This window comes from Canis lupus, chromosome 18 (genome assembly GCF_048164855.1).
Source record: "Canis lupus baileyi chromosome 18, mCanLup2.hap1, whole genome shotgun sequence".
NCBI lineage: Eukaryota > Metazoa > Chordata > Mammalia > Carnivora > Canidae > Canis > Canis lupus.
The window spans coordinates 31,011,113-31,037,706 of NC_132855.1; the positions used below are offsets into that span (position 1 = coordinate 31,011,113).

General features: G+C 35.5%; 1 protein-coding gene across 4 annotated transcripts in view; it reads left to right on the plus strand.

The window, feature by feature from the left end:
* The window catches only part of AGMO (alkylglycerol monooxygenase), a 345,425-nt gene that overhangs the window by 158,125 nt on the left and 160,706 nt on the right, over nt 1–26,594 (plus strand). For 2 of the 4 annotated variants that reach the window (XM_072783951.1, XM_072783952.1), the window contains exons 6-11: nt 3,087–3,153; nt 5,526–5,591; nt 5,679–5,758; nt 12,558–12,692; nt 14,644–14,760; nt 26,434–26,516. In XM_072783951.1, coding sequence (XP_072640052.1) covers nt 3,087–3,153; nt 5,526–5,591; nt 5,679–5,758; nt 12,558–12,692; nt 14,644–14,760; nt 26,434–26,516 — 548 coding nt within the window. Of the gene's footprint in view, nt 1–3,086; nt 3,154–5,525; nt 5,592–5,678; nt 5,759–12,557; nt 12,693–14,643; nt 14,761–25,340; nt 25,516–26,433; nt 26,517–26,594 lie in introns of all 4 variants that reach the window. The other 2 variants (XR_012010942.1, XM_072783953.1) reach the window with 2 other exon arrangements.

The window sequence follows — 26,594 nt, forward strand, 5'->3', positions numbered from 1 at the left end:
AGTACAAAGCAATGGAGTCCAATAAAATACAGGGAGTACTTACACCCCTCCCAATCCCTGGCCATTAGTAATATATTTTTGAGATAATATCTTTTGTGGCTTATTTGATAGGAATGTAGTCTGATATAAGTGCTACAAATTCACAGTATTTTGGACTCCTGGAATTAAAAAATACAGATAGTTCTTTGGATATAAATGAATTCTGTTCTATGGGTTAACCAAAAAGTCCATTGTTTGGAGCTCATAGTATATTTCTCATGGAAATAATTTTAAAATAGTGATACAATTCCAGGATAAAAAAAGAGAGAGAGTGAGAGAGGAGGGAGGCAAAGAAGAAAGGGACAGAGGGAAGGAGGTTAAATCAATGTAGGACACAAAATATTTTATATCCTTTGCACATAAACATTTCTATCTGTTCCATAATGGAAACTGATAATTCCTTAGAAGTTTGGCAACAGTATGGAAGGCAAGGACTGCTTCTTTCAAGTGTGTAAACAATGGGTTTAAGAAGGAGATTACGGTGGCACCTGCCCTGTGGAGAGATACAGTGCTGCCATGTGGAAATATTGCTGCAATTTCCACCTCAAGAGCGTACAGGACCGCACAAGCTGAGGATAGCATGACTACTGCAGCTGTTCACCTTTGCAGAGCAATTTTTAACTGGGTGTTTTAATATCTGTCAGAGATTGTCAAAAAATGATTAAACCCCACTATATAAATAGTTACAATCTAGAAATTTGTTTGGGACTTTAGAGATCTATTAATATTTTCAACTGGCTAACTGAGCATCACTGTGTATTACTAGAGTAGTAATTTATTTAAAATTTAATCTTGAAAATTTTCAAACATTCAGAAAAGTAAAGAAAATAATAGAATGCATTTATGTTTATCTGTCATTTCAATTAAAAAAATCATTTTGGGGGCATCTGGGTGGTTCAGTCAGTTAAGCATCTGCTTTTGGTTCAGGTCATGATCCCAGGTCCTGGGATCAATTCCTCATCAGGGTCCCTATTCAGTGAGGACTCTGCTTCTCTCTCTCCCCACCCCCCTGCTTGTGCTGTCTCATGCTTTCTCTCAAGTAAGTACATAAAATCTTTTTAAAAATCATTATGATTTTTATTATTTTCACTAGTTATCCTTTTTTCTTTTTCTTCATTCATTGCCAAGTATTTTATAAAACATAGGTCTCATGTTAAAGAACTCTAAAGAAAACAATTAGAGCTTCTTACACTATGACAACTCCAACATAATTCGCAATAAAAACAGTATTATTTACCATATAATAACCCTGTATATAATCATTGTCTAACCCTCATTGCCTATAAAATGTCTTTTTTGTTTGGTTCAAGTTAGTATTTAAACAAGATTGCCACACTCCATTTGGGTATTATGTAACTTTAATATATTTTTTTTTCTTGAGCAGTCGCATCTCTCTTTTCCCTATACCACTGACTTGTTGCCAATTCGTGTCAGTGTCATGATTGTCAGAGGATGTTTCTCCCCTTAAGCATCATTTAACGTATTCCTTTATTCCTCATATATTCTCTAAATGGGAATTAACTCTAAAGATGAGTAATTTCTTAAAATATAACAGTATGTTGATTTTGTCATTAGATGCCATTAAGACCGTAATTAAAGTAAACATTCTAGTATCTGCCATGACTGATGGAAGAATAACGTAATTAAAATTAAAAGGGTTCCCATATTGCTTAACATTCATTACTTAGCACACCAAATGTCTCATATATGACCTGCTGTTCTTTTTTTATGACACCGACCTCCTTCCTACACTCCTTACAATTTGTAGACTCTGACATGGAGGTCCTTACTGAGAAATGTTGAGAGAGAACATTAAAGAGTTAGAAACCACATTTTGAAGGGTCCTTAATTGCAAAAACAAACATACAAACAAAAATCCACAAAAAAACAAAACAGGGCCCTTTATATATTTGACTTCTAATTGTACCTCTAAAATGGACTCAAAGGTGGTTCATCTATAGGTAAAAGACCATTCAGGATTATATTTGAATAAGCAGAATCACCCTAATATAGTAGTTAAAAATTGTAATAGTAAACTGCTGCTACATGACTAAATATTGGGTGAAACTAACTTTCAACTAACCAGAAAGCAAATGTAATATATGTTTTCCCTTCCCTAGTTGTGCGCTAGTTACCATAAATTAACAAGACACAGCTGAAAGGAGAAGAATGTGAAATGACATGAGACCTGAGAGGTGTGCCTTGACAGCAGAAGTATATAAATACTGTACTGTTATTTTTTTTAATTTAAGGATTTTTATTTATTTATTCATAAGAGACAGAGAGAGAGAGAGACAGAGAGAGAGAGAGAGAGGGACAGAAACACAGGCAGAGGGAGAAGCAGGCTCCACGCAGGGAGCCCGATGTGGGACTCAGTCCCAGGACTCCAGGATCACACCCTGGGCCAAAGGCAGGCGCTCAACCACTGAGCCATCCAGGGATCCCCTGTACTGTTTGTAATATTCAGAATGTTCTTATGTAGATATTTTTTAATGTTTCCATTTTATATATGAGGAAGCTGAGTTATAAAAAGCTTAAATTGTTTTCCAAGATCACATATAATAAATGGAGTTTTAAGGAACTAAATTTAGTCAGCCGAACTCTTAACTTGTCTACTATTATACTGCCTCTCAATATAGAGTTAGAAACTTATTGTTATTTATTTATTTACTTGAGAGAGAGAGAGCATGCATATGCACACAAGATTTGTGGGGGGAAAGAGAGCATAGGAAGACAGAGAGAGAAAAATCTTAAGCAGGCTCCATGTGCAGATTGGGCCCAAACCTGGGTTTAATCTCATGATCCTGAGATCATGACCTGAGCCAAAATCAAGAGTCCAATGCCTAACTGACTAAGCCACCGTGCCCCCTGAAGCTTATTATTAATTTTATATGAATACCAGGAAGTATAGGAACTTCTTCTGACTCTCTTACTAACCTTGAAACTTGAAATATCTCTTAACCTGAGTGGTCTTTTAACGTGTATTTTTAGACCCATTAATTGACACCTATGTGTATAAATATAAATATTGGTCTTGTTTTAAACAGGTCATCAATAACCTTGGTCCTTTGGAACTGATTATTAATACTCCTAGCCATCATAGGGTTCATCATGGTAAGGAAATTTTATTTTTTTTCCTTCTTCATTTCTTTAAGAACAGTATTATTTTGTATCTTTTCATCACAATTAATCAGCATAGTCACCATTCATTGTATACATAGATATCTTTCTTCCACTTCACCTGGATAAGCCTCATTTCCAAAGAAAAGATTGGAGGGGAAAAAAAAAAAAAAACACCTTTCTTGGATTTTCCTTTTTGTCTAGATCTCCTTGTTGCAATGGAAAACAAAACAAGTTAACCACCTGAGGCGATGCACACTTTCTACGTTTAAGGAGCCAGTTGAATGTCACTTCCTGACCCTATGCTGAGGATCATTCCTATATCCAGCCAGAAAGCTCTGGTCTTGAAAATTGTTGGGATTTCAAGAAAGCCTAATAAGTAGCAATTAACTTTCTTGCCTAAATTCTGTGAGCTACAATAGCCTGACAAAGAAAAAATCCCATGTGGCTCCTGCCTAATGTTTAAAGACAGCAAGAAATGTTTACATGTGTATACCAAAAGACCTGTACAAGAATGTGCGTAACAGCATTATTTGTAATTGAAAAAAATTCAAAGCCTTATCACAGTAGAACATAGAAATTGTAGACCATGCATGTAATGGGGAATTATATAGCAATAAAAATGTCCAGGCTGTTGCAATTCAGGATGACCTAAATAAATCTCACAAACACAATGTCGAGGGTAGGAAGACAGTAATAAAATAATAAATATGGTTGTTCTTTTGTAAGTTTCCAGGCATCATAGTTAGGCCTGCCTTCCCAACGGATGAGTCCATTTCCTCCTGGCTGGGAGCAGAGTGGAAGCATAAGCCACCCTCCCCCACCAAGGAAGAGAGAGGGCAGAATCAGGCTGCACACAGTTTCCTTTTCCAATCTCCATAGGCCTTTCCTGGGGTGTCTGAGTGGGCTCAGCTGGTTAAGCGTCTGACTCTTGATTTTGGCTCAGGGCATGATCTCAAAATTGTGGGATCAGCCCCATGACGGGCTCCTCGCTTGGCCATGAAGCCTGCTTAAAATTCTCTCTTGCCTTCTTCCCTCCTCACCCCTGATCCATTCTCTCTCTTTCTCTCCGCCCCCACCCTCTGCCTTCTAAAAAAAAAAAAAAAAAAAAAATCCAAACTCCACAGGCATTCCCCAACCCAAGGGGACTGCTAGTGAAGGCCTGGAGAGGCCAAGGGTTATATACTGTACAGGACAGGTACCCTTCATATAAAAGGCAAAGTAAGGAGTGGAGAAGAATAAGTCAGAATTGAAGAAGAAACAGTTGCTAGTGTCCTCTGTTTCACTTCCGGGCACTTGCCACTCATACTGTTTTATATCTGGGTTCCTCAGCCTCAGCACTACTAACATTTTATGCCAAACATTTTGGAGGTGGGACGTTAGGGGTGGGCTACCCTGTCTCTTGCGTCTTCATTTTCAAACATGTATTTGCATGTATGTAAAGGCATGTAAAGGAATGACACAAAGACAGTTGAGTTTGTTGGAGCAATGGCTTGATCCCCTTGATTTACGCTCATGTGAATATGGTTGTATCTATTTATGCATTTTTTAATCATTAAAGGAACTATGCCCAGCTAGTTCCATTTAAATTATAATTTGAATACTTTGGAGCAGAAAAAATATATTTTTTGAGTTAATAAAAATAATCAAGGGTAATTTAATTTTCACTCATGTCTTTTATGATTAAAAAAAAAAAAAACAGTAAAGTTTCATTCCAAGTAGAAAATTTTCTTCCTGGAAAAGATGTAGAGAAAAGGGGTAGAGATAACAACTCACTTAAATATATATATATATATATATATATATATATATATATATATATATATAATCTTATTTTTGTATTGCCTTTTTTCTGGGTTAAATTTTTTTAAAGATTTTTATTTATTCATTCATGAGAAAGAGAGGGAGGCAGAGACACAGGCAGAGGGAGAAGCAGGCTCCATGCAGGGAGCCCGACATGGGACTCCATCCTAGGTCTCCAGGATCTCACCCTGGGCTGAAGGTGGCGCCAAACCGCTGAGCCACCGGGGCTGCCCTAATTTTCAATTATTACATTTTGATAGTTTTAAGTAAAATTACTTAGAATGATTCCAGATTTCTAAAACCACTTTTTAAAATCTAGGATAATTCTAAATATATGTAGTTTTAAGGAATTCTTTGCTATTTTTAGTAAAATTAATTCAAAAAGAAATACAAAAAAGTAGTTGACTAGCAAATAATCTGATTGTCAGTGAAAAGATATTCCTAGGAAAATCATTTTGTTGCATAAGTCTTAATTTTGTGAATGGGTTCTAAAATACAATAAGATGTCTCAAAAGCATAATTTCATATTTCAAAAAAACTCTTAAAAACATTTTGTTTCATAGGCAGAAACCGTTATTGCATAGACAAAAATTATGCTGGCGTTCTTATCATATGGGACAGAATTTTTGGTAAGTAAAATGTATATTAATTTAAAAATAGTAACCTAGCTCCTTAACTCACAGGGAATCAAAGATCATATCCTGTTTATCTTCCAGGGACATTCGAGGCAGAAAATGAAAAAGTTGTATATGGTCTAACACATCCCATAAATACATTTGAACCATTCCAGGTGCAGGTAACTGATTTTATTGATTATATCCTTTCATAAATCTTATAGTTAAAAAAAAGATCAATTGTTGAAAGGTGAAAGTACGTTACACTATCCTGAAAATAAAGGTTTTTGGTTTTTTTTTTTTTTTTTTTTAACCATAAAAGCAGTTGGAAATAATTCTGGCACTCAAACAAAATCTCTAATCAAATTGGGCAAAATGCACTTGAAAACAACTCATTATAAGATCTCTTAAATATATCTACTACCGAGAATTTTTTTAAAATAGTGCTTTAGCAAACATATCCTTTCTCAGAACAGACCTGAAATATATTCATGTATTCAGAAGGAGCAGTAGTAAATGCATAATTAAGGCTGATACCACAGTAAGAAAAAATATTTGCTTTAAGGCTGCATGACTCTGGTTAGAAATTCAACATGAGGCCTTTGCCCTACTCTTCTTGGACCTAGATGTCAGGAGCTATTACAAGCTGGTTAGGTCTGCACATTACCTCACCTGCTAAGAGTTGTTGCACTGGACCCGTTTTCTGTTAGACATGTGGTATTAGTTGTTCACTGATCTCAATGGCTGGCACTAGAGAAATGAAGAATGTCTGTGAAGCTCCGATTCGTCAGCAATGGACCACCACAAACACTCCTGGGGCTAGGAACTAGTAAATGAGAAAAAGATAAGAATGCTTGAAAAACTGAAGAGGTCAGCCAGTGACAGCTCTGTATATGGTTGGGTTTACAGAATTCAGTAAGGGAGGAAATTATAGGTTTATGTGGGGTCTGTTTTCTGAACCTCTGTCTTAAAAGTTTTTAAGAAATTTAAAATAAGAACGTGACATTTATTGAGATTTTACTATGTGCAGGGTATTGCTAATGCCTCAACACAAATGTTTAATGTAGACTTTACTAAAATCTTATGAAACAGTGATTCTTTTTATCCTCATTTTTTAGAGGATGAAACTGAAATTGCCAGGTTTTTTTTTTATGTTTATTTTATTTTATTTTTTTTATTGGTGTTCAATTTACTAACGTAGAGAATAACACCCAGTGCCCGTCACCCATTCACTCCCACCCCCCGCCCTCCTCCCCTTCTACCACCCCTAGTTCGTTTCCCAGAGTTAGGAGTCTTTATGTTCTGTCTCCCTTTCTTATATTTCCCACACATTTCTTCTCCCTTCCCTTCTATTCCCTTTCACTATTATTTATATTCCCCAAATGAATGAGAACATATAATGTTTGTCCTTCTCCGACTGACTTAGTTCACTCAGCATAACACCCTCCAGTTCCATCCACGTTGAAGCAAATGGTGGGTTTTAAATAAGTTAAGCAGCTACATACAGCAAGCTTAACCAAAGAGGGTTGCAGGCCAAGCCCAAGACTTGCCTACCTCAATTTAACTTTTGCACCGTGCTGCCTATTTACAGAAAAAGCCATCACAAATTGCCTCCATTTTTCAAATGAAAGATATTTTTATCTCACTACTTCAAAAGAGAACAGTTAATTATTTATTTTCTTCCTTCTCAACTATAGGCCATTTCTATCTCTATGTTGGGCATTATTAAAAATATATCTCTCAGGGGAAGATTAACAAATATTTCAGAGTACTTTCTTAGTAAGAAATTTTATAGAATTGAAATCAATTTTAAAATAATACATTGAGGGGCATCTGGGTGGCCTAGTCAGTTGAGTGTCTGCCTTCAGCTCAGGTTATGATCCTGGGGTCCTGGGATTGAGTCCCGCATCAGGCTCCAGGCTCCAGGGGGAGCCTGCTTCTCCCTCTCCCTCTGCCTGCCAACTCCCCCTGTTTGTGCTCTCTCTCTCTCTCTCTTTCTCAGTCTCTCTCTGTCAAATAAATAAATAAAATCTTAAAAAAAACAATACGGGGATAGAGGGAACATTCCTCAACATCTTAAAAGCCATCTACGAAAAGCCCACAGCAAATATCATTCTCAATGGGGAAGCACTGGGAGCCTTTCCCCTAAGATCAGGAACAAGACAGGGATGTCCACTCTCACCACTGCTATTCAACATAGTACTGGAAGTCCTAGCCTCAGCAATCAGACAACAAAAAGACATTAAAGGCATTCAAATTGGCAAAGAAGAAGTCAAACTCTCGCTCTTCACCGATGACATGATACTCTACATAGAAAACCCAAAGTCTCCACCCCAAGATTGCTAGAACTCATACAGCAATTCGGTAGCGTGGCAGGATACAAAATCAATGCCCAGAAATCAGTGGCATTTCTATACACTAACAATGAGACTGAAGAAAGAGAAATTAAGGAGTCAATCCCATTTACAATTGCACCCAAAAGCATAAGATACCTAGGAATAAACCTAACCAAAGAGGTAAAGGATCTATACCCTCAAAACTATAGAACACTTCTGAAAGAAATTGAGGAAGACACAAAGAGATGGAAAAATATTTCATGCTCATGGATTGGCAGAATTAATATTGTGAAAATGTCAATGTTACCCAGGGCAATTTACACGTTTAATGCAATCCCTATCAAAATACCATGGACTTTCTTCAGAGAGTTAGAACAAATTATTTTAAGATTTGTGTGGAATCAGAAAAGACCCCGAATAGCCAGGGGAATTTTAAAAAAGAAAACCATATCTGGGGGCATCACAATGCCAGATTTCAGGTTGTACTACAAAGCTGTGGTCATCAAGACAGTGTGGTACTGGCACAAAAACAGACACATAGATCAGTGGAACAGAATAGAGAACCCAGAAGTGGACCCTGGACTTTATGGTCAACTAATATTCGATAAAGGAGGAAAGACTATCCATTGGAAGAAAGACAGTCTCTTCAATAAATGGTGCTGGGAAAATTGGACATCCACATGCAGAAGAATGAAACTAGACCACTCTCTTGCACCATACACAAAGATAAACTCAAAATGGATGAAAGATCTAAATGTGAGACAAGATTCCATCAAAATCCTAGAGGAGAACACAGGCAACACCCTTTTTGAACTCGGCCACAGTAACTTCTTGCAAGATACATCCACGAAGGCAAAAGAAACAAAAGCAAAAATGAACTATTGGGACTTCATCAAGATAAGAAGCTTTTGCACAGCAAAGGATACAGTCAACAAAACTCAAAGACAACCTACAGAATGGGAGAAGATATTTGCAAATGACGTATCAGATAAAGGGCTAGTTTCCAAGATCTATAAAGAACTTCTTAAACTCAACACCAAAGAAACAAACAATCCAATCATGAAATGGGCAAAAGACATGAAGAGAAATCTCACAGAGGAAGACATAGACATGGCCAACATGCATATGAGAAAATGCTCCGCATCACTTGCCATCAGGGAAATACAAATCAAAACCACAATGAGATACCAACTCACACCAGTGAGAATGGGGCAAATTAACAAGGCAGGAAACAACAAATGTTGGAGAGGATGCAGAGAAAAGGGAACCCTCATACACTGTTGGTATGTGAACTGGTGCAGCCACTCTGGAAAACTGTGTGGAGGTTCCTCAAAGAGTTAAAAATAGACCTGCCCTATGACCCAGCAATTGCACTGTTGGGGATTTACCCCAAAGATTCAGATGCAATGAAATGCCGGGACACCTGCACCCCGATGTTTATAGCAGCAATGGCCACAATAGCCAAACTGTGGAAGGAGCCTCGGTGTCCATCGAAAGATGAGTGGATCAAGAAGATGTGGTTTATGTATACAATGGAATATTACTCAGCTATTAGAAATGACAAATACCCACCATTTGCTTCAACGTGGATGGAACTGGAGGGTATTATGCTGACTGAAGTAAGTCAATCAGAGAAGGACAAACATTATATGTTCTCATTCATGTGGGGAATATAAATAATAGTGAAAGGGAATATAAGGGAAGGGAGAAGAAATGTGTGGGAAATATCAGAAAGGGAGACAGAACGTAAAGACTGCTAACTCTGGGAAACGAACTAGGGGTGGTAGAAGGGGAGGAGGGCGGGGGGTGGGAATGATTGCGTGACGGGCACTGGGGGTTATTCTGTACATTGGTAAATTGAACACCAATAAAAAAATAATAATAAAAAATCACCAACTCAGAAGCCAGAAAAAAAAAACAAAACAAAACAAAACAAAACAAAACAAAAAACAATACGTTGAGAGCTACCTTTTCACTTGGTGTAGTCTTATCTCTATAATAAGGACATTAAAAAGGAAATAGCCTACTGGTCTCTGTCCTCTGGGATGGAGCCTTTGAAATTTCATGTGCAGGGATTCCTGGGTGGCTCAGTGGTTGTGTCTGCCTTTGCCTCAGGTCATGATCCCAGGGTCCTGGGATCAAGACCCACATCAGGCTCCCCACAGAGACCCTGCTTCTCCCTCTGCCTATGTTTCTGCCTCTCCCCCTGTGTCTCTCATGAATAAATAAATAAGATCTTTAAAAAAATTGCATGTGCATGTGAATCATGAGAGGATCTTATTATTAATGTGCAGATTCTGTGCAGTAGGTCTGAAGTGTGTCCAACATTCTGTATTTCTAACAAGCTCCTGGGAGATGCTGAACCTTTTGTTCCCTGGCTGATCCTCTATGTAGCAAGGCTTTGGGAGTGTACACTCCTGCTGAAGAAAAGGAGCTCATATCTGAAACAGAATGGAAAACAGAAAATTACACACCATGAGCCATACAAGGAGTTACATAATTAGAATTTGGAGGGACACAATATTCAGACAGTCACAATATTTATGAGCGACCACTGTGTATCTCTGTCAGGTTCGGTGCCCCAGGCCTCTGCCCTCATATAAGCATTTTGTTATCACAACTGCGTGTAAGGCATAGGCTTCTAGATGCTCACTTACATTGTGAAAATGTCATATAGGCATGTTGTGTGAATTAAGAGTTCCTGACCCTACAAAACATATACTTACTCTTAACTTACATTCCTTTATATTCAGATAAATTTCTCACCTTTCCCTCAGAGGCATCAAAAGCAAGTAGGATGAGTGGGGAAAAATTAGAGAGGAAGACAAACCATGAAAGACTCCTAACTCTGGGAAATAAAGGGTTGCAGAAGGGGAGGTGGGTGGGGGATAGGATAACTGGGTGATAGACATTAAGTAGGGCACTTGATGGGATGAGCACTGAATGTTATACTATATGTTGGCAAACGGAATTTAAATAAAATATATTTTTTAAAAAAGTAAGTAGGATGGCCCCCACTAGTTGGGAGAGGGTTCTTCCCCCCTTTATTATAAGGCATAGGACACTCACTTTGCTCTCCTTTGGAATCTAGGAGTTTCAGAGCATTGGAAAGCAAATAAATAAGAAAGTACTTCTAATTTAAAAACGTTGCCATGTATTTTTCATAGCCTGTGTCTAGGATGAGAGCAATAATATGCAGTTAGAGGCATCTAGGTGGCTCGGTGGGTTGAATGGCGGATTTTGGGTTTTGACTCGGTCATGATCTTAGGGTCCTGGGAACCAGCCCTGCAACGGGCTCCATGCTCAGCAGAAAGCCTACTTGCGGTTCTGTCCTCCCTCAGCCCTTCCCCCTCACTGTGCTCACTCTTTCTCTAAAATAAATAAATAAGTAAATAAGTAAATAAAATGCAGTTTTCAAAATAACACGAGGGATAAGTATATTAATATATGTTATAACTCCTAAGCACATTACATTGTGTATTATTATTTTTTTTTTATTATTAAGGCCCGGGATAAATTCCCATCTGACAGTTCCCTTTTCCGGAAAAGCTGCTCTGCTAAAACCTACATTGCTCATTAATTGTTTCAGATTTCTTATTGTAATGTTTCAAGCAGTTTTAAAACCATTTTTATTATCCTAGCAGTTTAATTTATTTAAGAGACAGTGAAAATGCCAGTAAGACCACAAATTCTCATAGAACCAAAACTCCTTTCTACATTAATTTATTATATCACTTATAATAGAAGTCAGCTTTAGAGTTTATAGCTCTAGGACTATTTTTAAATCCAATGATACATTATTATAATATGAATGGAATACATAGCTAATTACCCATTAGCTGATATTTACCAAATACTTCTCATATTTGAGCCTACTTTTAACTTCTGTACTTGTCAAATGTACAATGTTATTTACAGAATATGGATTTCCGCAATAAGACTAAGAAATGGACTGGAATATTTTCCATTAATTATAGACACGATTATCTACAACTCAATACAGTAATTAAAGGACTATTTTTTAAATTTTTATTTATTTATTCATGAGAGAGAGAGAGAGGCAGAGACACAGGCAGAGGGAGAAGCAGTCTCCATGCAGGGAGCCTGATGTGGGACTCGATACCCGGACTCCAGGATCACGCCCTGGGCTGAAGGCAGGTGCTAAACCACTGAGCCACCCAGGGATCCCCTAAAGACTATTTTTAAATATGTAATATGTTTCCATGTTCAACCTCTTAATATCCATATAGCAAGACTTCAGAAATAATATCATTAAACATGGATGTCGAGTGCACAAGCTGCTAAGTTAATTCCATTGGAAACAGACATTTTTCTATTTTGTCGATTTTCTAAATAGTTGTCCTCTTTTATAATTTCAAAATTATAATTTTGTGGAGCTTCAGAAATATTGAAAGAACACATTTAAGCTTAAAGGACACAGAATGAGTAGAGTGAATTACAATTTGGAATGCAAGTGTATATTAATCTACATTAACCAAATTGCACATAACCCATATATTACAGAACAAATAAACAAATCACATTGAAAAATAAATAAATAAATGTATAATCAATTATATAATCAATTAATATTTTTGTTATGAATTTTTCTTATTTTAAATAAGCCATATTTTTATTCTTCTAGTTTCACCATTTAGTTTACATATGGACTACATTCTGGGCCACACCTGGATTCTTCAATAAGTTTTCTGTCATATTTAAAGGACCAGGATGGGGTCCAGGTAAACCAAGACTTGGACTAAGTGAAGAAATCCCAGAGGTAAATTGAGTTCGTGTTAGTGATGGTGAAGATTAGCATCATATTGCCAGGTCTACAGCCAGCCTGTTGACTTCATGCAGATGTGGAAAAAAAAAAATGTCCTCTTAGGCAGATACTGCTCTCTGGTTCACAACCTGCTGAGTGGAAACCACCTAGGGGCCAAATTAGAGTGGGGACTTCTCCCAGTCAGACACTGCCTCTTACTTGGGAGCATGGTTTGGGGAACAGAACAGCAGAGGCTAGTTTTCAGATCCACTCAAACATATAGCAAAGAGTATTTATGTAATGCAAAAACAATGCAAACACATGTCCCTTGGTCACAAAATTCTAAAACACTAGAGATGGAGGGAGCCTTAGAGATGATTCAATGTAGCCTTAATTATGTTCATGAAAAAAATGAAGAGATGGTCAACATCACTAATAATCAGGCAAATGCAAACCAAAACCACAATGAGATATCACCTTACACCTGATAGAATGGCTAAAATAAAAAAGACAAGAAATAACAAGTGTTAGTGAGGATGTAGAGAAGAAGAATTTCCCATATGCTGTTGATGGGAATGTAAATAAGTACAGCCAATGAGTGGAGGGGCCTGAAAGATACAGACTTCTAGTTATGAAATGAGTAAGTTACAGGAATAAAAGTCACAGCATAAAGAATATAGTTGATGATATTGTAATAGCAGTATATCAAGATAGATGGTAGCTATACTTGTGGTGAACATACCATAAGGTATAAATTAATCAAATCACCAAGTTGTACACTTGAAACTAATGTAACATTGTGTGGTAACTATACTGAAATTAAAGAAAGAAACAAAGTCTCTAGAATGGAAAATCTAAAGTCACACCAAGGTGATATGGTTATTAAATTAGACCATAACTTAATCCATTCTGTAGTAGAGTAGTAGTAGCATTAAATTCAGAAATCATATTAAAACCCAAAAGCAAGTGAAGTGGAGATTTGAAACTCTGGAAAACCAATGAAAAATTCAGTTTTAATCTGGAATTCTTTATATAGAGGTGATAAGAAGGAATTTCTTTCCAATCCTTGGGATACATATTGTGATTCCTTATTTTAATAATTGTCATTAATAGTAATCTAAAAACAATAGAAAGAGTAAACTATTGTTGATTTTAAAGATGATTGTGAGTATAAAAATTAGCCAGTATTACAAGGAAATAAAACTAGTTTTTATTTGAATATTGTTATTTTTCAAAAATCTTGATCTAAATAAGGATGGTTTCTCATCCAATTATGAAAGCTGCTATGCTGATATTTCCCAGATGCTTTTAATTTTGTTCATAACCAGTTATGTAACAATGAGTAAACTGATAGGTGAAAATAATTTCCTTATTTCAGCCCCCAAAATTTAGTTAACTATGATCCATTTTTTATTCCTTCTATTTTTCAATAGATAATCCAAAGTGAATATTCTACATAGTTGTGCCTAAATTTGCATTACAAAAGTAGAATTGTAGTATTTCTGAGAAACTCTATAGCTTAAGAAAGTTGTTTCCAATAAAGCAATATTTCCCTTTAAGGCATGATTATCTCCATTACTAGAATCACTTCCCATTTTTTTTCTTTTTCTTTACTTTCATGTGTAATCATGGACATATTTCTGTATTCATATTTTGTATTTCATCTTTTTATATTCATTTTGGTTGTTTATCATCAGTACATATTGATGACTCAATTCTTACACTGGTTTATTATAAAGCAGACTAAATCAAAATCATAATGCTTCTGAAATGAAAAACGAGTTTCTGTACTTTTGTTTTTCTATCCAAACCAAAAAGATAGCATTAGAGTCATTTGGGGGGAAATAAAAGAAATAGCAAAGTTTTTCTTTTCTTTTTGTGCATCTCCTTTTCACTTAGTGTGAATTTCAATGAGAGGAATAAGCCAAGAAACAATTAAAGGAACACCTTTTTTCTTTCTTCCTAGGTCACGGGGAAAGAAGTTCCCTTCTCATCATCTGTGTCCCATCTCTTAAAGATATATGCAGTTGTGCAGTTTGCTTTGATGCTAGCATTTTATGAAGAGACCTTTGCAGATAAAGCTGTAAGTGGTGTCCATTTTAAGTATCTAGGAAATTTTGTGAGAAAATTATCTGCTCTTCTATTATAGCTGTGCTCTATTTTTTTCTGTAACGTCCACTTTAATGTTGGAAAATCTCCCTTTTAAACAGATAAATTAATTCTCCTAGACTATTAAGTATAAGTTAATTAATTATATCTAAAGTGTTCCTATGTATAATATCTATCAGATGGTATGCTAATGATATTGATTTGGCATTGGAGAAACAATAAAAGTCTTACCTGAGAATTTTTAACCACAAACCAGCCTTCACTCCGGTATAGGTCCTGGACTAATACTAACCATGGATTTATAAACCTAAACCAAGAATATGGTTTAAAGTATTCTCAGATTAAGTCTCGTGTGTCTAATAGAACCATGTTCAAAACATGCTTGGAGCAATCTCCTCAAACTTGAGTGTCAGAGTATTCCCACAGATTATGTCAATGATTATTAACTCAGAGCTAAACAGCACAGAAACACCCGAGAGAAAGCAGGCCATCACGATGAAGCATTAGCAAAAATGACAAAACAGAATTGAACTCTCAAAAACAACAGATGTTTAAAATTAAAGTAAAACATAAATTTAGTAAATTTAATATGTTTGAAGAAGCCGAAAATGAAATTGAGAAGATGTGAAAATTATGAAAACTTAAGAAACAAGACCATCAAAAATCATAGGGCATATTTAAAAATAATCACATTAAACTTGTAGAACACAAAAATTTGATAACAGACCTGAGAAAGTCGATGATTTAAATAGCAGTTTAATTTTTATTTATTTATGATAGTCACACAGAGAGAGAGAGAGAGAGGCAGAGACACAGGCAGAGGGAGAAGCAGGCTCCATGCACCGGGAGCCTGACATGGGATTCGATCCCGGGTCTCCAGGAGGCAGGCGCCAAACCGCTGCGCCACCCAGGGATCCCTAAATAGCAGTTTAAAGGCAAATTAAGAGTCTCAGTGAATTAATAGAGTCATCCATTTTTTTTAAATGACCCATTATACAGTGCTAAAAGATAATGAGGTAAGTAAAACATGACAAATTATCTTCAGGCATAAAGAATAATGTGGAAAAATACAAAAAAAAAAAAGATGGCAGAATTAAAAAAAAATAAATGAATACAAATGGGATTAGTGGATAGTGAATTCAACCAAAACAAATTAACTTTATTCAAAGACTAGGTTTGTGCTATTTACAGATATCAGTCCATGAAAACTCCATGCTAATAGACATTCATAAATAATATATGCAGAAAAAAATGTGGCTACTATATAGTTACTTTTGATAATTTAATATATAAACCCTATCGGATCATTTTTAATAATTTCATACCATTTTAATAATCCTAATATGGTAATTCCACTAGAACAATTACAATTATTCCATACATCCTATTTAATGAATTTAAGAAGGAAGCCTACTTGAAATAGATTACTGAATGTGTTAGGTAGGACTCACTGGTTATATGTGAGAGATATTCAATCCAGGGTAAATTTATTAGCTCACATGACTGAAGAGTTTGGGGCTATTTCTTCTTGATGCAGTGTTGACCCAAAGAGTCAAATGATGTTATCAGGAACTTTCTCATTCTTTTCTGCAACTAGGCTTTTCTCAGTGCAGGTTTTCCTACAAACTCTCCTCCTTCATGGTGGCAAGATGTCTACCAGCAGTTCTAGCTTTAAATACTGCTAAACCAAGATTCCCAGAAGTGATGGCTCCAAGGTGGAGTCTGATGTTCTGGATATCACTGAACCAATCAATGTCATTCATCCTATGAATCGGGGAAGAGGGTCAGTTCCACAGGATCCTCACGGTCAGAGAAGAGGAAAAGAATAGCTTGAAAGAAAATTAAGTGATGGTACACAGAAAAAATGAAATAGATGTGAATAGACAAAAATAACAAATATTAGATACTTATAAATCCTTCTCACTAATAAATATATGCTTAAACTTGTTTTCAAAAAATACTCTTTAAATACTTATAAAATGCATAGTAACATATAAACTTCCCTGTAGGATACCTTTACTTAAATTATCTATTACATGAGTGTCTATTAGATATCTTCTGCCCTATGAAACAGAATATCCAATTAAATATGTCTTAAATATAACTGGAAATTCAGGGGCTGGTGTTTCTGGGATTGGTTAGTTCATCAATTCAAACATGTAGAGCTTCCAAAAAGGCTTTTCTATAATTCCTTTGGCTTTCATCATCATAAGATAATCACAGCAATTTCAGTGCTCACAGACTGTGACCAAAATCAGCAAGTTCTCTTCTTCTATAGCATCTTATAAATTTCATTTATTTAAGAAGGAGGGAAAATTAAATCTTGGGGATCCCTGAGTGGCTCAGCAGTTGAGCTCCTGCCTTCGGCCCAGGGCGTGATCTTGGAGTCCTAGGATCCAGTCCCACATTAGGCTCCCTGCATGGAGCCTGCTTCTCCCTCTGCCTGTATCTCTGTCTCTGTCTTTCTCTCTCTCTTTCTCTCTCTCTCTCTGTCTCATGAATAAATAAATAAAATCTTTAAAAAAAGGAAGGAAAAAAAGCCCCAGAATATTTCCCAGCAAATGTCCTTTCATGTCTCATTATTCAGGAGTAATTCACATGTCCACACTGAACCAATAACTAACACCAGCTCATGAATTAACCATGAATGAAATATACCAGACATAATTTATACCCTGGGGATAAAGAGTTCACTTTCCTCCTGAGCACATTCCTTGCTTATACCTTGACAAAATCAGCATAGTAATAGTACAGAAGAAGTGGGGGATATTTCCTGGTTGGGCAGTCAATAGTGTGTGGCACAGTATGTCCTACTAAATAAAATAGGTTTACAGAAAGTTACTATAAACAGCACTGGATAATATACTAAGGAAATCCCATTTTAACTTTTAACCTTATTTAAAGATCTTACCGATTGGTATTAGTCATATGTATTTATAGGTTTTACATTTAAAACTAATAAGCTAGCATTGTTACAAGTAGTAACCCCAATTTTTGAACAATAGGCAAGTTCATATGTGCTCTCTGTCCAAAGACAATATTTGTACAAAAACTATAGTAAAATATTGAATTAACTTTTTTGAGTATAACAGAAAACAATGAATTAAATTCTAGTTTTCATTTTGTGAAATGAAAGTAAGAAATAGGATGCAATGTGACCAGAAATTCTTGAGAACAGAGTGGTAGGAAACATGCTGGCTCATTGTTTGCTCTTTCATATATGCACCGCAAGTAATAAAATCAATTCCATGTTGTGCTGGGTTCAGTTGTCTTTAGCTTCAAAATGAGACAAAATATGAACCCAAGAATTTATTTTAGTAGTAAAGTTTTCTTAAAAGCAGCATGAACCAAATCACTCTTAGCAATGCATGTGTAGACATCAAACTACCATAATAGACTAATACTCAGGTATGACATAAGTAACCCATCACTGATTACTTCGTTAAGTTACTTTGTTATCTTATTTTTTTTCACCTAAATAATGACCAGAATATGCATGTGTGAATAGAGCTCCCATAGTTGAATGAGACCAGAAGAAAAGCTAGATCATCTACATCTAAATATCTAACTCTCTATAAACTAATCAATGTTGAGTACAGTTTGCATTATTGAATTTTTAGTTGTACTAAGTAAAACCCAAAATAAATTATACCCACTCATAGAAACAAAATTAGAAATTTATCCATTTTGATTTTGAAATAGAAACCCTTCACATTAAGTTTACCAAGATATTTGATGGTCTAGGCATGTGAAAGTACTTCCTGGGCAAAAATGTAGCTAGATACAGTGTATATTAAAAGTTGCAACTGATAACAAGTCTTCATAAGATTTTTCTACCTCAATAAAAAACAGAAACTCGTATAGATATATTGACAAAGAGAAATGCCAAGTGTTGAAATCCTTTTCAGGCTGAAATTAGAGTTGGAGACAGCTTCGTTCCTGACACAAATTAATTTTGAAAGGTGTATTTGCTTGTTTCCCACACATGTTTTTCTTTGCTAAAAACATGCTGCGCAACGAGGAAAAAAAGTTGCTTATTTGTAACATTCTGTAGTACCTTTTTAGGCTCAGCAATGTTTAAAAGCATATGAAGACATTAACATCCAACAGCAATATTTTTTTTCCAGATTCACTGTAGCCAATAATCACATAGAAAAGTTGTGGCTGACTTGTAATTGGGGATCCTGCTGTGGTCCCACAGCCTTTTCTGTTTATGCATATACCAGAGTAGATAAATACTTACTTGTTTTAGGTGTGCATGTTCTGTATAAATAACTTTGAGAGTCAAAAAAGCAATTTGATGGCCACCACAAAAGTGTAAAAGGCACATTCCTTTCTTACTGAGACTTGAAATGCATACATTTAAATATATAGTGTTTGGTTTAGTGATATGACCCACAGACTTCTATGTTGATTTTGGTTTGGTAATGCTTGGGGAATCAATTCCTTAGCTGCCAGAGTCCAGTTCATGGGGTAATATCATGAATACACGTTTGAAATGAAAATATGGACACACTAGCGTGTTTCCAAAGTAAAACTGTAAAGGCAATGCTATTCTTTTAAATAATAGACACACTCAAAAGAGTTTGAATCTTTCACAGAGTCTTAGAATGTGTAAGAAAGTTTCCACAGGTAGTTTTTTTAACACAGATTATTTGATGATATATTTCAAGTTAATGAGGCATCTGAGAATATCCAATATAAATTTGGGAACATACTTTTATAGTTTTGAATTCCCCTGTATATTGAATTCTATAAAATATTATGGGCACTGCAATTTTGTAACTAAGGTTTTCATGTGGACATATTTTAACAGACTCTTTGAAAAAAAATCACTATATTTAATTGTACTCTCATAATACAGCGTAGCTTATGCAAATTAGATCTAGTTTATGTCTTACACAAAATCTCTCAAGTCAATATCCAGGGTCTACTTTTTGTTGTTGTTGTTTTGTTTTGCTTTGTTTTTTTTATTTTTTTTTAACTCCAGTGCAGCCCATTGAGATCTAATTTAATTTCTTAAAGTTTTTAGGTGATATCTAAAGTAATGTGAAAAACAAACAAACAAACATGTGAGCTAAAATAAGCATCAGTTATAACTGAAAGCCTGAAATAAATGTATTAAGTGTCTGCTAAAGGATATTTTTAAAAGCTACCTTCTAAGAAGCATGTGCTTCAGGCGCTCAGAAAAGTGATTATCATGAGTTCTAATGAAAAATAGAATTGTTTGGGGATTTTTTTAAAGATTTTATTTTATGATTTATTCATGAGAGACACAGAGACAGAGAGAGAGAGAGAGAGAGGCAGAGACACAGGCAGAGGGAGAGGCAGGCTCCATGCAGGGAGCCCGACGTGGGACTCGATCTCAGGTCTCCAGGATCACACTCTGGGCCAAAGGCAGCACTAAACCTCTGAGCCACCCAGGGATCCCCCAAAAATATAATTGTTAAAAAATATTTTATTTATTTATTTGAGAGAAAAGACACAAAATGAGGGAAGAGGCAGAGGGAGAGGGAGAAGTAAATTCCCCGCTGAGCAAGGAACCTGACTCGGGACTTAATTCCAGACCCCGGGGATCATGACCTGAGCTGAAGACAGATGCTTAATCGTCTGTGCTACCCAGGCTCCCTGAAAAATATAATTTTTGTACACTATGATTAAGTGGGATACTGCACATTAAAAAATATCATTTATAGGGCAGCCCCGATGGCCCAGCGGTTTGGCACCGCCTTGGTCCCAGGGCGTGATCCTGGAGACCCGGGATCGAGTCCCACATCAGGCTCCCTGCATGGAGTCTGCTTCTCCCTCTGCCTGTGTCTCTGCTTCTCTCTCTCTCTCTCTCTCTCTCTGTCTGTCTTGAATAAATAAATAAAATCTTTTAAAAATATATCATTTATACAAATAATGAAATATTAACTGTGAAATTAAACATGTCATATTATTAGTATTGTCCCAAACTTTTTTTTTTTGTCCCAAACTTTGATCCCTATCAGGCAGCTCCTTTAATCATATTAAACACAATCAACTATAAAACTGTTTATAATTTGAAGTAATATCACATTTTGATTTATGAAAAATATGTAAAAATTAGACATTTTCACTCAGCTTTGGAAACTCAAAGTTAAAATTCACAGTTCTGAGGAGTTGTCTTTTTTCATTAAAAGTAATCCTCATGAAAAGAAAGTCTTTCTCAGTCTATCTTTTAACACTTCTTTTTTTCTTTTGTATTTTGATAAATAACAAAGATATATAGCTTATATTCTCAGTTGTTTCTTAAATGAAAAAAAGGTAAGAGTTTTCTATCACAAGTATAGCAAAAGTTGGTGTACAGATTTCAATGAGATCTTGAAGTGAATACTGATAATTTAGAATGTCTTCATTGACAGCCAAAATAGTTTTACTGAACTTCCAAGAAAGATACTGTGTCAAAATGGATATCTCCCAGCAACCTCGGTAGGACCTTGCGTTCTGAGGTTGTTGCCTTTTGGATTAATTATTACCCAATATTGAGGCAAGACTCTTCTGTGTTCTCTACCCAATGCCCGGTGAACCATGAAGTTACCCAGTCTGTCTGGTGAGAACATCCGCTAGAGCCAGCACTTCGCAAGCTCTCACGTTGCAAGCTGTAATCCTTCTCTGGCCTCTGATGGCTTTCTCATGTGCATGACCTGAAATACTGGACTTGATGGACACTTTCTGCAGATTTCTAGAGTTCTCTCTGTGCAGCTCTTTCTTTATTGGCACTCTGTCCTCAAAATGCTGAATCCCAGCTCTACTTCTTCAATTCAGAAAGTCCCCAAATTCCCGTGTTCCCTCTGTTCTGTGGCCTGGAAACTCTCCCAAAGTAGTAAACTGGGACAATAATAGGAGTTATGTCATTTATATTTCATTTTCTGGGAATCACTGACCTTTGTTGCCTTATGCTCAGTGTCTTGAAAACATTTTTTTTTCAGATAAATATTTTTTCAAGTGAGGGGTAAACTGGCTGTTGTTTTTCTATCTTGTCAGGAACACATTCATTTTTTAATGGAGTGGAATCATAGCTTAAAGTACAACTGTAACATAACTGCTCTTTAGGTATTCAAATAAAGTTTTTAAAATGCAATGTTTTGCTTTTATTCCTTACTTTTTATGTAAAAATGTAGTAATTACCTATCAGTTCAGTGTTTCTGAACAATATATTCACTATCTTTTTTAGCCAATATATTTTCTCCTTTGATATATTTAGTTTCTTTGCTTCTCGTTTATTTGTTTGGAATTCTAGAAAATGTTCATTCTAATCACATTCTTTTTTTGTATAGGCTTCAATAGTAACCACCTAGCGGGTTCTGATAACTTAGAAAAGAAAGAGTATAGTCAATATTGACAGTTTTTTTTAAAAAAAAGCATGGTCTTATTTCAAGATAGATTTTTGAGATTCATATGCAAAAATTACAAATTATATATTGTATTATAGTAACCCTGGGGGTTCTATTCTTGTGTCTGTTGCAATACTAAGTATCTTCAAACCTCAAGTTTCAGTGTGACAAATCCAGCAGCTCAAGGCAATGGGAAGGTGGAGCCCACAGTCACAAGGGGGAATGACACAGCCTCCTAGAAGGTGTGCCAGCAAACCCAATCCACTGCCTTCATATCAGAAATCACCAGGATTTAAGTATTAGATGATTTTGACCTCCTTTTAAAGATGCTTGGGAAGATAAGCAATTTGACTTCAAAATAAGACTTCGGTAGTTCTTCTCAGACACCTGTTAGAGAAAATCCTAAAATTTTACTACTTTGTTATAATATCAGTATCTAGACATTTTCATTTCTAAGTCCTTTGAAAAAATCATAGAAAATATTATCAAAACATTTTGACAATACACAAGGTTTTTTCTTAAGATTTATTTACTTGAGAGAGAGAGAGAAGGAGAGGGAGAGGGAGAGAGTGCAAGCAGGGAGAGGGACAGAAGGAGAAGGAAAGAGAGTCTTAAGTAGACTCTGTGCTGAGTATGGAGCCCAATGTGAGGCTCGATCTCATAGTTCTGAGATCACAACCAGAGCTGAAACCAAAAGTCAAGCTCTTAACCTACTGCACCACCCAGGCACCCAATATCTAGAGTTTTTAAAAAAGAAATTGTTTATATAGAAGCATACTATTATTTTACAACATAGTGTATGGAGCTGATATTTCCCTTTGTGAGATATGTCAGGTAGGGAAATAGGAAAAGTAGTTATATTGATCAGCAAAGTTCTCCCATGAAATAGTGAAGAGGTAATATCCCCATCTGAGAAGAAAAAGGCTTTCTTCTTTATACTATAAGCAAAGGAAGGAATCCCACAAACTCATTGATTGTTTAAGCACTTTGAAGCAAACATGTAATTCTAGAGTTCCTATGTAGTTAAAGATGCTTTCTGAGTTGTTTTTTTTTTTCCCCATCTACTTAAATGGAAGTTGAACAGAGGTAGAGTTCTTCAGGCATACAGATTTGGACAGTGAATCTTACACTGGGAAACTTCTATGGAAATAAGGGAAAATGAACTGCTGATTTGAGAGATCGTTTTTATTTTATTTTATTTTTTAAAAAATATTTTATTTATTTATTCATGAGAGACACAGAAAGAGGCAGAGAGAGAAGCAGGCTCCATGAAGGGAGCCCGATGTGGGACTCGATCCTGGAACTCCGGGATCACGCCCTGAGCCAGAGGCAGACACTCAACTGCTGAGCCACTCGGGCATCTGGAGAGATCATTTTTAAAAAGGAAAAATAATTCCTTGGTTGATAAAGCTTTTCACGGTTATGGCCTTCCTCACGGTGGTTTAGTTTTGTTGTTGCTGTTGTTGTTGTTTTGGTGACAAAGACTTAAAATGCATTCAAAGGCTAATTAAGAATAATTCCATTTTAGCAGTTTAGGACAGCACTATTTTATATGAAAGATTTATCAGCAGTGTATGGTATGAAATGGGACTCAACCCAAGGAAAAATAAAATTTTATTTGTTATAAAAACTAATAAGCTTTAAGTCATTTCACAGATTGTTTAAAACACAGGAGTCAAAGTGTTTATAATGGTCAAAGCCTATATACATCCTATTTTATGCTTTTTCTCCCTTTTTGCTCTAGTGTTGCTGGCCTATGGACATATTATCAGGGATTAAAGTAGTATGATTTGTAGGGCAGGGATTTTGTCTTTCTTACCCACTCTTTTAAATTCTTATGTACCGTGTGCCTAGCACATACCTCTGAATTTCCAATGATATTGGAAAGAGTTAATGGACCTTTGATTTTTGCTTCTTTATTTTATAGTAATTCATTAAGGTTAACCCAAGTACCATTTGAAAAAGCAGGATAGCCTAAAAATAACAACAATGATATTCTTATCATAACCATTAGTTAGCTTTGTGCCAAGCACTCTTCTCAGTACTTTATTATAGTTGCTGCCAAATCCATATTTTATTTCAGTTGTACCAAACACATAAAAGAGCCCTAGGAATGCCAAATAATTTGCCTATGATTACATGGTTTATAGATTAAATTCATAATTCCAATCCCATATTCTTACAGAGCATTTAAAATCATGCTATAGTTTTTGGGCACAAATGGTTTCTTTCTTTCATGTGAATTTTCTCCTAAGGAATCAAAATGAAGCAAAAATAATGAAAACAGTAATTTTCTTTAAAGACAAAATGTTTCCCTTAAGCAACCATTAATCTGCTCAAGCACACCCAGTTGCTTCCACCACCAAGAAAATATTTTTCTGGTACTTTTGCTGCACTATCCCAAAGCAGCCGCTGCTGAATTCTGCATACCCAAATAGTGTTTCACTAAAACATTGTAGCGTCCACTGAGCATGCCCTCTTATATCTGATACCTAGCTCTGTCCCCATATCCCTAAATATTACGATACTTTTTGTTCATATTTTTATTACTTTTCTGTACTCATCTACTAAACTATTGCTTTGTTTTAAATCCCTATCAATTCTGGGTGCCATCTGGGCATATGATAGTGAATAGGGAGGTGTTGTAAGTTGGCCATGAGGTCAGGGTTGATTTACAAGGAGGTGTGGAGCTGGGATATTGGATGTGGACAACAGCTGCAATTGATAGCTTTTGCTTATTGTTTATAACTTTGGACAGATACAATTTTGGTAGGTGTATATATTAGTTAACAGTGAGTTGAAATTACCTTGTTATTTCATTAAAAAGCAGAGAGATAGTGTTTGCATAATGTTTTGATCACTATTTTAACCACTTTGTTGTATTGCACTTCTGGTATTCTCATTAGGGTGAAACATAAACAGCATTAGTGTGATACAACAAAGTGGCTAAAATAGTGACCAAAACATTACAGTCTCTCTGTAGGGGAATCCTTCAGGGGATGTGTATCCAACTTTTTGCTTTCACTGATCCATTTTTAAACTAAAGCACTATTCATCTGACTCTAAACAGTAGTTATGTTAACCTCAATTTAGATCTCTGTCCTTGTCCTCTTTAAGTTTGTTGCACATATTTATCCACCATTGTCACATTTTGAGGTCAGGAAGGTGATTTTGTTTGTTTGTTTGTTTTTTAAAGATTTTATTTATTTATTCATGAGAGACACAGAGACAGAGAGAGAGGCAGAGACACAGGCAGAGGGATAAGCAGGCTCCATTGCAGGGAGCCCGACGTCGGACTTGATCCCGGGTCTCCAGGATCACTGGGCTGAAGGCAGCGGTGGACGGCTGAGCCACTCCGGCTGCCCAGGAAGGTGATTTTGAATTTCAGAAGCATCATTTATTTCTGTGTGATGATGGATAACTTACTTAATCCTTTGATTCCCATTTTATTTTTTTTTTCGTATGTGAAACAGATATAATGATCCCGTTTTATTTTTTTTTTCATATGTGAAACAGATTTTTTTCATATGTGAAACAACCTTATGTGGAAGGTTGTAGGGAGTATAAAAAGAATAAAAGTATATGAAACACATAACATGAAAGCTATAAAATAGTAGATGCTCAATAAACATTATTATTAAATTTTGATATGTAAGCAAAATGCATAATTTTATAATTATAATGAAACATGTTGTTTTGTTACAATATTTCAAAAGATAGCCTTTGACATGTACATATGAACCTATAGATTTCACCAAATATATGAGTATATATTTGTACAATATGTTCCATTTATGTGTTTGCACTCATAAACACATCCTCCTTTAAATATTTTGTGTATTAAATTGATGATATTAAAAATAGCTATTGCAATGTGATATTTATTTATTCATAAAAATGTATGTGATTTCTCCATATATGGGAACATAGGTGTTTCAAAAAATTATAAATCAAAACATAGAAGAGAATTTTTAGAAAGAACACTTTAAGCAATTTAAGTGTCCAATTCATTCTCTAATTGTCCAGCTCTTATAATCAAATGCCATTAGGAAACCCAAAATGTTCTCTGTGTTTTCAACCTTTTTGAAAACTGTCAGTGACAAATGGTGTAATATAAATAAAATATAAATATATTTATAAATATATAAATGTATATAATAAATATAAATATTATAAATATTTATAATATAAATAAAACTTGAGGTGGGTTTTCTTGACAGTTTTAAATTCTGATGTTCCTTTTGGTAACTCTCCTAAAGAATTTGCTTGTCTCTGTGTTTCCTTAACAGGCACTATCACAGGCCACCCTCCTTTTGAGGGTTTGCTTCATTATCCTAACATTGACTTCCATTGGATTTCTTCTAGATCAAAGGCAAGAAGTGAAATTCTTTCATTTTTTGTAGTTTTATAATGTTGTTTTAAAAAATATATGTGAAACTTTGATATTCAT